Source organism: Nelumbo lutea, chromosome 3 (genome assembly GCF_056320005.1).
Source record: "Nelumbo lutea isolate HS-2025 chromosome 3, American lotus-T2T, whole genome shotgun sequence".
Classification (NCBI taxonomy): Eukaryota; Viridiplantae; Streptophyta; class Magnoliopsida; order Proteales; family Nelumbonaceae; genus Nelumbo; species Nelumbo lutea.
In genome coordinates, this window is record NC_142686.1 from 3,685,276 (window position 1) to 3,696,758 (window position 11,483).

General features: G+C 36.3%; 1 protein-coding gene across 7 annotated transcripts; it reads right to left on the reverse strand.

Moving 5' to 3' along the window:
* Positions 1–1,611: 1,611 nt before the first annotated feature.
* Positions 1,612–9,049, reverse strand: LOC148862425 (Gap junction beta-4 protein). 7 transcript variants are annotated; one of them, XR_016109045.1, is made up of 7 exons: positions 8,276–9,049; positions 7,661–7,901; positions 6,836–7,036; positions 6,351–6,468; positions 3,332–3,421; positions 3,069–3,192; positions 1,612–2,013 (listed from the first exon to the last, which is right to left on the reverse strand). XR_016109045.1 is itself a non-coding variant. In XM_088974718.1 (5 exons), the coding sequence occupies exons 1-4, from the start codon at positions 8,842–8,844 to the stop codon at positions 3,333–3,335; spliced, it is 1,017 nt and encodes a 338-aa protein (XP_088830844.1). In that variant the 5' UTR covers positions 8,845–9,049; the 3' UTR covers positions 2,717–3,192; position 3,332. The 7 variants fall into 7 exon arrangements, 2 of the variants coding, with proteins under 2 accessions (XP_088830844.1, XP_088830845.1); XR_016109042.1 differs by lacking the exon at positions 6,836–7,036 and adding an exon at positions 2,130–2,272 and having other exon boundaries at positions 1,841–2,013; XR_016109043.1 differs by lacking the exon at positions 6,836–7,036.
* Between the last annotated feature and the right edge of the window lie 2,434 nt (positions 9,050–11,483).

An 11,483-nucleotide genomic window follows, 5' to 3' on the forward strand; every position in this document is an offset into this window, starting at 1 on the left:
AGGGATTATCTCCACCTCTTAACGTTTTACTGCCAAGTTTCTTCTATGTATTTAAGAAATTTACGTCCATCTTGTGTTTAATTTCTAATTATAATTATCTTCAGAATGACATCAATGATGTTCAGAAATATATCATTTACTTTATACTTGGGTGTTGTTGAAAGTAGCACAATGTACCACCAAATAGGGTCTTTGTTTATTCAAGAACAAACTAACAAAATTGTAAATCTTCAGCCACTTTGGCCAATTCATTTTGACAGAGTTGATATGGTCCCAACCATGTGCAAATCTGTCGAGCTCTTGGAAGCATCTTCTCCACCAACCTCATCCAAATTTTTTGGTTCACATCCTTCATAATTTTAACTTTTCTGTTTATTTGTGTTTAGATTCAAGGGTTGCTTGGCAAGTATTTCTAGATAGATCTTTCAACAGTCCAATAGATGAGAAGATGCATTAATTTTTTGGATTTTGTATTTAAAGCAAGGTTCAAAGTATCGATACATATCAGGTTGTATCAGTCAATATGTATTATATCGGGGGCTTCCCGATATGCCCCTTATAGGGAGTGTTTCGGGGCCTCAACCGGTTCAGAGGGTGGACGGACCTTAAACCGACCCCTCTAAACCAGATTAAAAAAATGAAAATAAAAAGCTATCGATACCGCCCGATATACCACTACCAGCATATCAAGCATATTGATATTTTGAACCCTGATTTAAAGACCAAGATTGTTTGGTTGCATCATGGTCTACTGGTTTAAAACAGTTGGAAAGGCTATTTTTAGTGTCAAACACCAAAAAACTTTATTTAAAGCTTCATGAGCTTTTCCATTTTCCGCACACTAGTCTTCAGATCTTTCAATCTACACAATGCCAAATGGGAGAACACCATTTCTTTTGGTCTTTTGAGATTCCAGCAGACCAAAAGATGCACCAAATAACTACCTAGATTTTCAACTTAAGAACTGTAAAATATCAAAATGTCTGGTGCAAATATCAAAATATCAAAGAAGCATAGTCTGTCCTTTCTACCATAGATCTTTTCCCATGAACCCTGAGCATAAATTGATTAATAAACTATTAGAGAGGAATTGAGATCTGTTCTTGTGAGCGCTCTTCACACCGATCTCACAGTTACATCCCACTGTGTATTGAAAACATCTCCCATGAATAATAACATATAAATATGGGAAATGTTTCCGATGTGTGGCTGGAACACACTGTGAGATTGGCGTAAAGAGTCTCCTGCCCACAATAACTTTGCCCACGTCTACTCACATATCATCGCAGCCACACATGAATGAATGTCTCATCCTTCTCCATAGTATTATGTACAGGGTAATGTGAGAGTAGACGTGGGCATGAGTTATTGTGGGCAGGAGATCTGGAGTACGTGGATAATGTTGTTAAAAATCCACAAGCAACAACAAAACTAACAAGCTCTATGATGAAACTGTAGAAAGCATCTGACGAGGTTTATATGCAGGTATCACTGGTTGAGATCATTAGCATTCCATCTCAGCTTTCCTTATACCCAATAATCAGAGATGGAGAAGCTAGCCAAGCACATCGGTTGAGAATCATGTCAAAAACTGAATATCGCCAAAGAGTCTTTTCCCACAAAACCAATTAAATAAATTCTAATAAAACCCAAATAAGCCGTTCGTTTTGTTCACCAGCAACCGACAAAAATGGAATGGTAATGATGCCAAAAAGTGTTAAATACATTCGATGGGCTTTTGGAGACGATGAATCTTGGGTCTGGACCTTCTGCCCATAAGAACTCTCATCACGTTTATCCAGGGCAGGAGATCCGGTCATTAGAGATTGATGGAAATAAATTGATAAAAAATGCTGTCAGTAATTATTTCCTTGCAAATGCAGGCCTTGAAAACACAAAAGTCTTCCTTCACAAAGCAATAGCAACCGATTTTCGGCTTTTAGCTAAACGTGTCAAATGAACATGAAATGGTTGTTGGTAACTAGAGTACAATGTGAATCCATCCAACCAAACCTACACATAATAAGTAGCAGAATATTTTTGTCATTAATATAAAGCAAATCCCTTAATAAGAAATAGGAAGAGAAGAGTGGGAATCAGTCAAACAATGGTGCTTCATAAACAGCCACCTTATTTGCAATGTGTGCCATTGAATGACTTGGAAGAATGCAATCTCACCAGCATGACTCAAATATCAATATAAATACCATCAACACAAGTTACTAGAATCCTTGACAAAATATGAGAGAGGTTGAAGCTGAAGAATCAGGCCCTGTGAATACAAAACATGCAGAGCAGATTTGAAAGGCACACATATTCCTTGGAAGAAAGAAGTTAAAAATCATTCCAGAATGTGTATAATGGTGAGACAAACTAGATTATTACTGAAATGATCTTCAAATTGTTAGATTCGGTTAAACAATTACTTCCTTTCCTTTCCTTTCCTCTCTCTCTCTCTCTTCATTGCTAATCCTGATTCCTCTCAGGAGTTGGCAAGTCTTAGTAGTATGATTGGAATTTCTCCATACATTTATGAGAATCCAAAAAAGTTTACGAAAAAGACCCTCTCTATGAATTCTTAGCATTATAACAATCAAAAAATGGATTTTCAACATTACTTTTTCTTCAATTGTTGCCACTCAAAGAACTTCCTTAAAGTCAAATAAATCGTTTAGTTTTACTCATCAATGCATTGTTGGATAATAAGACACGTTCATGATAAAAGAATAAGGAAATTTACCATTCAAATCAAGAAAAAGGATACAAAAAAACAATGCCAATACAGAATGCCCCGACAATACAATATCAAGACGATGATCTCTCAACAAACTCAAGAAACTAAACATCAGAAAGCCGCCAAAATCGTTACAGATGTACTACTACAGGGGATCTCAAGCACAGAAAAATAGACCTAAAGGTTAGAGTCAACAGTGAGAAAAAATCTGGTTAGAAATGGAAGGTGTGCAATGGAAAATTTCCTTGCAGTCCTGGAAGGAATAGCGAGGACTATGTTGCTGGCCACCCATTAAAAAATAATAACAAATCAAAACACTCCAAGTCTATCTAACCTCTAAGCCGCAAAACTGGATTATTGGCTTCCTCAGAGAATAACAGCAGCTTTTTCCTGGAAACCAAGTAGAGCAGGATTGGCTATCAGGGGCTCATAGTGATCAGCTACAGCACCACATCAACCTGAACATACAAAGATATTAAAAAAAAAAATCAGGGGTACCTGTGCCATTTATCTACAAATAGCTACTGTCAACAAGTACATAAAAAGAACATTAAAAATGCAACAAGTCATGATGGATATAACCTCTAAGCCACAAACCTCAGAGTACAACAGCCTTTTCTTGGAAACCAAGTGGAGCAGGATTGGCTATCAGGGGCTCATAGTGATCAGCTCCAGCACCACACCAACCTGAATATACAAAGACATTAAAAATCAAATTTCAGGGGCACTTGTGCCATATATCTACAATAGTTCCTATCAACAAGTAAATAAAAAAACAAGAAACTGCAGCAAGACGTGGTGGTTAATATGATTTTACCAAACTTTAATGAGAAACAGTAATTTGTCATATTTCATCATTTTTATTGGTTGGTCAGTTGGAATAAACCCATAAACTGGAATATGTTCAAACTGGATGTTGCCATAGTCTGACATGATGAACTGGAATTTTATCTTTGCTGCTCTTTGCAAGTTTGGATTCAACAATATCTGAATTGATTTAATTCTTCTCTGCATGTGCAATTACTGGTGTTCAGTCATGATTAATGGATCTCCTACTGGTTACTTTCACTCTAAAAGGAGTTTAAGGCAAGGTGATCCCCTCTCTCCTAGTCCTTTTATTCTTGTGGAGGAGGTTTTTAGTAGAGGTTTGAATGCAATTTACCAAAAATGGTTTTGTTCTTTATTAGAGGTTGCATTTTTATGTCTCAGTATTTTTGCAGATGACACTATAATCTTCAGTATTTTCTAGAGGTTGCATTTCAAGGTGATCCCCTCTCATGTCTTTTCTCTCAGTTCATGAGAAAGCATCTGGCCATTGGTAAGTAAAGAGAAATCATGCTTTGTATTCACCCAAAGATGAGTGCTTCAACTGTGAGTATGATCAAACATGTCAATGGTTTTAAATAGAAACAGTTTCCTTTTATCTACCTTGGAGCTCCCATTGGTTTTATGAAGCTAAAAATCGTTGATTTTGAGCCCATTGTTATGAAAATTCAAAAGAAAATTGAGGGGTGGAAAGATTATTATCATCTAGAGAACACTTGATTCTCATTAGGCATGTTCTTCAATCAATGTCAATTCATATTCTTAGTGTTGTTACTCCTCAACTTGTTATCAATAGGATTCATTCTTTATTTGCCAATTTCTTCTGGGGATCTTGACCATGGAAACAAGTTGCATTGGGGTTGGATGGCAAAAAGTCTGCAATCCTCCCATTAGATCACTCTATGATGTTGCAAATGCTTTTACTATCAAAGCTTGCTTTCGTCTTATTCAAAGGAAACATATGATTGATGTTGCAAATGCTTTCACTTCCACCCTCTGTCTTTCTCTCTCTAGTATGAGAATGGGCTCAAAAGTTTGGAAACATATAACTGAGTTGAAAGATACAATGGTACTTTATTGTAAATGGGTTGATTGGGAATGGTGAGGTTTCTTTTTGGTATGATAATTTGATAGGTTCAGCCCCCCTTGTATATGAAATGCAAAATAGAAATGTTCAAGACTTCTCCTTGAATCAAGTCTTACTTCTAGATGGCAATTGGTGTTTTGATTCAGTGATTCCACCTCCTCAATTCATTATAGATTTGGTTGAAGTGACTAGAGTTTCTATTATTGATGAAGATGATAAACTTCTTTGGAATGTGAATCCAAATGGTGAGATCTCTCTCTCTCTCTCTCTCTCTCTCTCTCTCTCCAACCTGGAACATTATTAGAATTCATAATACAAATGCGCATTAGTTATGTTTTTGGAATTTGGGTCTTCCTACAAAAATTTCTATTTTTATTTGGAAGTTTCACCATGGTGTCATTCCTCTTGATGATGCTAATAATAAAAGGTGTACTCAACTTGCTTCTAAATGTTGTTTCTGTGGTGATCATACTGTTGAAAATTTTAATCATGTTTTTGCCAATAGGGCTCTAGCAAATAAACTGTGGAACTATTATAGCAATCTCTATGTCCCTATGTTTCAATCTCGAAATGTGGTTGACAATTTATATGTGGTGGAACCTTGTTGTAAGACATTCTCAAGTTGATCACCTTTACAAAATTCTGCTCATGATGTGATTAATTTGTAAAGAGAGATGCAGCCATAGATTTGAAGGTCAAAGTGCTCCAGCTTCAACTCTCATTAGGAAAATTAATAGATGGTTTAAAGTTTGGTTAGAGCAAATCCATCTTCCATCGACAAGTCCTTTGCAATAGAAGTTCTTAACATCTCCATCAGACAATTAAAGAGAACTACCATTCATTGGGTCTACTGGAAGCTCCCTATTGAATTTCATTTTAAGTTGAATGTTAATGGGTCTCATTGCCAAGGAAATCCGTGTAGAATGGAGGAGATGGTGTTGTGAGAAATGACATTTGTATGCTCTGTTTGGGCTTCCATAACTATTATGGTGATGGCTCTTCTATCATTTCTGAATTATTATCTCTTTGTTGTGGTCTCAAGCTTTGTCTCAACCAAGGTATAATGGTGGACCTTGGTGGTTGGGGTGGAAAGTGATGATATCCTTCTTAAGAAGAACACTATTCCAAATGGAGTATAACTTGTATTTTGCATGCAATTCAAAAAATGAGATCCATTATGCACACTAAATTCTCTCATGTTCTTGGCCAATATGGGCATTGATCAGAAAAAATTTTTCATCTACAGCTCCTTGCAGAATGCTCCACACAACCTAGTGAAGCTACTAAAAGAAGACTATCAGAAACATCCAGTTTTATGTATAGGGTAGTATTCTTTTGCTCTTGTTTGTGTCCCTATCCATTGTTTTTCTTTATTTTGTCTTGTAGGTTGGGTTGAGAGGGTGAAGTTGTGTGCTTTGTATTTGGGTTCTAAGGCAAGACAGGCTACATCCCCCCTTGTGTTAATCTTCCTCCCTTTTGATAATGGTTGATAAATAAAATTTAAGGTGGTTGCTCCTCCACTTGGAGTAAACTTAGGGGTCCAAAAAAACCATGACCACAATACTGCACAGCCCTTGAGACATGAGAATCATAAGCACAAGGGCCTGATGTTTCCATGCAAAAACAAATCATATAGTTGACATTTTTGCCATGTTAGTCGCAAAAAGAACTGCTTCTATATGATGATGATAAATGACTATTTACCTGTCCCTTTCATGAAAAGAAAAAAAGGAAGTTCACAAATTTCACTCCTTGGACGGTGTGGAAGGAAGAAAACACAGTTCTCTTCATCAACCATTCCATCTGATCCATGGGCTTGAACCTAAAAAATGTTACATTGATAAGGCAGTTAGTAAATACAGTTTTTTTTTTTCTGAAATAAAACTTACTAACATACAAAAGGTTAACAACAAGAGGCACTAATGCTCTACCAAAACTGTTAAAAGTGACATTGCCATAAGCTTGATCTCATCATAACTGTAACCAGTCCTACACTCTACTTAAATTGTAATACAAGTTCAAATTAAAGCATTTTAAAAATTATAGTGTGTTCAATAACTTCCCATAGTTGATGGAAAGAAAAGAAAGGGAACAGATGCTCTATATTAAAGTTTTTTTTTTGTTTTGATAAATCTCTATATTAAAGATCTATTGATGAAACACAAAACTCAGTATACAAAGAGACTCACAAATCTTAATGGAAAGTGACATCAATATCCACATTAATGGTGTCCAATGGAAGATGAGACAACTGATTCCAGCCTTTTTCTTCTAATTCCATCTTTCATCATCCTGATGCTTTCTTTCCCTACTTGGCAGTATCTGTTATCTTACATTCTTACTCTCAAGACACTCAACCAGCTGCAAAACTTTTTCCTTTAAGTGATGCCCTATAAATCAAAAAACCAAAAGAAAAAGTTCATTACTCCTTTTCAAGCAGTCATTTGATGCACTGCCTTTCCCAATTGAGCTTCAAATTGGACCCGCTATGGGGAAAGTTTCCAGGCTAACGGTTCTACATGCTGTTAAATTTCATTAGATTAGGAAGAGAAGAGGAAGAGAAAGAGAGGGACGGCATTGGTGCAATAAGCCAATAAGGGTACAGGTATAAGTGCAAATTGTCCAAATGTAGACTTGTGCAGCATCAATTTAAGTATGTGATATAGGTAGACGTTTATATAAAGAAATATATGTACTCTGAAAAGTCATTATCATGTGAAGTTTATAACAGGGAATGTTAGAACATCAAGTTTAGATAGTAATAAGGCATGTGTGCAAGTGATCATCTCACAAATCTATACATTATCGCTAATCAAAATTCACATAGCAAAAGGTCAAAATAATATGTCAATGTCAACTTCTCAGAAAACAATAGAGGTAATAAAATCCACCATGCTAACAATGTTCCACATCTCATCAAAACAGAAGACTCAATATCGAAAATCCAACAGGTTTAAGTACCAAAATAGAACAAAGGAATAAGCAAAATCCAGCTAATTAATGCATCTTCTCACCACATATATCTCCCTCTTGAACTCAGTTGCTAGACTCTCAATCGCTATATCATCTCCAAAAGCAGCGGCCCGTCCTTCTCTGTTCTCATCTACAGTCAATAAACCCTTTTCGGTGTATTGCAAACTGATGATGTCATATTTATCGTCAGCATTACCAGAGATGGACATGTATTTGGTCCAACTCAGGCTATCATCCACAGGAATGCATCGCTCTTTATATATGGATTCCGCAGCCATTTCCCTTCAATTATATCAATGAAAAACAAACAAACAAATAACTAGCTAACGCCAGAGAATCGATCACTTTTAAGAAATGCCCACCCTATTCGCATCAATAACACATTTACTATTACAAATTGTACCCTTTAATTCGATGCGCCTCTCAAAATCCTATCTAGTAAAAACTAGAAGGAAAAAAGAAAGCGTCATTATAAAACACACTAAAAAATACAAAAGTTACCATATTAAAAGCGTATCACAAGATACAAATGAAGGTTCAAAACCAACTCCAAAAATGCCAAAACACGAAAAGGTTAAAGAAGGGAAAAATAATAAAAACAAATTATTTCTTTTCAAAAACAAAATCATATACAGTAAACCCTAAGAATTGATTACCTCTGCAAGCCAAGGTCAACGAGCTCGTTGATGGCTACGTCCAGAGCAACGCGATCCTCCTTGATCGCCAACAATTTCACCTCCTGGACGACATGTATACCCCAACCAGCTTTCAAATCGGGGGAGTAAAGATGTTTAATGACCGCATCGGTTGAAGCTCTGTCGAGACCACCCTGGGATCCGAGATCGTCCAAGAACCTCCTCACCGTTCTCCGCCGTAGCTCTCTGGCATCGATAGGTATTCTCATTGCCTTCTGCGATGCTGAGAAGAGACAGTTGCCATCGGCCTCAACGTCACCCCCATGCGAGAGTTGGAAAATCATGGACCTCGCCGGAGAAATGTGACCCTGGGGATGCTTCCACAGGACTCCCTTCGCATGGAGTCTCTGAAGATATCGCTTTTGCTGGTCCTCTAAACCGCTAACAGTTTCCCAGCTCTTATTGCCTGTGAGAGCGACGGTGTCGGGAGCACAGAAAGAAGCTGAAGTAGCCTCTCTCCATGGAATAATCGGTGACGAAACATGAAAAGTCTCAGCGATGGCGGTTGTATCGCAGAGAAGCTTTCCCATTTTCTCTTCTTTTTAGTGAAAATTCTTTATTTTTTTCCGTTCTTCTAGATGGAGTCGCATGAGAGAGAGAGAGAGAGAGAGAGAGAGAGAGAGAGAGAGAAATGGATGGAGAATAAGGGAGGGAAGGAGGGATGTCAGTTAGCAGGGATAACTGACGGATATATGGACTCGGGAGGGGGTTACATCTTAACATCATACATGTAGCGAAATCAAAATCGTTTATACGCTATTTGACTCGTCTTGGGGCTCCTGCTGACCGTTGACTGTCATGCTAATTTAAGCTAATAGGGCATATTTTAGGGTGGGTGGTTGGCTGAGGAAGACTCTAACATAAACCCGACTTTATTATTCATTAATAGACCAAAAAAACCCGAATAGTTGAACCTCGGATGACAAGTCGAATTCGGGTGACCCAATTTGAGCGAATACGCCATTGTGGGTGGGGCCGGGGAATAGCCGGGTAGGCCTGCAAAGCACAAACTGTTTAGGCCGATAAAAAAGATGGGTAGCGCTTGGCTTGAGTTTATTCCGCTGGCGCCGACTCGCTGAGCAAGGACAGAAAATGGGAGTAGAGCTTTTGGCCCACGCCACGACCATCCAAAAGCTACTTATTGATCTCGTATGACTATTAATTATTATTTCCCATTTCCCTCAAACACTCTTCACTCTTAGATATGTTGTGTTGAAGTTGGGTCAAGTTGTCCAAGGCCTCAACCCTCAATCAGGGGTGTTAATGGACCGGTTTTGGGTTGAATTCCATCAAAATTAAAATCCATTTTAACGGATTAGATGGACCAATAAAGCATATTGAATTGGATGGATTAGACGGATTATTGGATTGGACCTGGTCCATCCAGAATGAATTTTTATTAGATTGAGTCAATATCTGATCCATTGATAAAAGATAAGAACATAGGTGCCAATGGATCAAGTTTGAGTTGAAAACAATCTAAATTAATAGGAATTTGAACAGATTGCACAGTTTCTAGACCGGTCCAAAATAGTTTAAAATATTCACCGGACTGGATTGGACCAGGTTCATTTGTAATGGATTCACATTGGATTAGACCGAATTAGACCAAATCCAGTCCAATTGACATGCCTACCTTCAATGCTTACCTCATGCATCCAATATATCTTAAATGATTAATGATATATGTGCTATTTGCGAGCCAAACTGAATCTGAAACAGTTGAGCATCGGTTTAGTAGATGCACATTGGCTCAATCCATTTCTCATTTCGACCTCCCCAACAAGATTTTAAAACATGGTTAAAAACCTAGGAAGACAGCAAGCATCAACTCTATGTTTTTTTTTTTTTTTAATTTGGAATATGTGCAAGGTTAGAAATAAATTTATCTTTCAGCACAAACAGAGTCGTCATACTAATATTTATAGGAAACCAAGTTTGGAAGAGGCTTTGTTATATCTTTGGGCTAACCCTTCTCCAAGTGATATGGAAAAGAGGTTTCTCCATCTTCATTGGGCAAACCTCTATCCATATGGCAGAGTTGTGGCTTATTCACGAATGAGTCAAACAAGCTCTTCAAAGAGGATATTTTAAGCTGCTGCTTGAGTCCTGTCCGGTTCTTTCTCAACTATATCAGCTCTTAATTAAATCCTGCCGCAGTAAAAAATGGCAGAAGTAGGGGTGCTCATGGTTCGGTTGTAGGGCTTTTTTTAGGATTGAACCAGTATTACCGGTTTTTGAAAAATCGGTAACCAAAATTAAACCGAAACCAGTCAGTTAATTGGTTGACCGGTATGGTTAATCATTGGTTTGGTTTGTTGGTTTTTTAGGTTTTCAATTTTTATAATATGTATTATATAAATATATAATAAAATTTATAAATATAAATAAAATATTATATTTTAATTAATAAATAATATATCATATATTATAAATACATATATTTATATTTAAAATATATAAAAAATAATATATATAATATATATATTGATCGATTTGGTTAACCACCAGCTTTTTATGTTTGGTTTGTTGGTTTTTTAGGTTTTCAATTTTTATAATATGTATTATATAAAAATATAATAAAATTTATAAATATAAATAAAATATTATATTTTAATTAATAAATAATATATCATATATTATAAATACATATATTTATATTTAAAAAATATAAAAAATAATATATATAATATACATAAATATATATAATATATATATTGATTGGTTCGGTTAACCACCAGTTTTTTATATTGGTTAACCGAAACCGAACCGATACCTTCAGTTTTTTAAAAACACCGAACCAATCAGTTTGATTAACCGATTTTTCAGTTCAGTTTAGGTGAATTCGGTTTTTCGATTTTTTTTTTCTCACCCCTATTCAGAATTACGCTAGAGTTGATGGATGATCAAATTCCCAATATCTTTTTGTCTCACTGTTATCGTGAAGCGAACATGTGCACTGACATGTTAGCTGAAAAGGCTCATGACCAGGAACATATATAGAATTAGGTTTTTTGATAATCCTCCGAGTGATCTTGTTCCCTTTGTTTTGGGAGGATGTTTCTGGTATTTTTTTGTTTTAAGATCTTGTAAACCATCTCTGTAGTACTTTCTGTTAAGCTTTAGAATTAAAAAAAAAAAAAAGTTGTTGGGTTCATATTTTTCAGCT

Coding starts and splice junctions, on each gene's coding strand:
- LOC148862425 (XM_088974718.1), bottom strand. CDS start 8,844: ATGGGAAAGCTTCTCTGCGATACAACCGCCATCGCTGAGACTTTTCAT. Junction 7,902..8,275: donor GTTGACCTTGGCTTGCAGAG/GTAATCAATTCT, acceptor ATATAATTGAAG/GGAAATGGCTGCGGAATCCA. Junction 3,422..6,350: donor TCTTTTCATGAAAGGGACAG/GTAAATAGTCAT, acceptor TTGTATATTCAG/GTTGGTGTGGTGCTGGAGCT.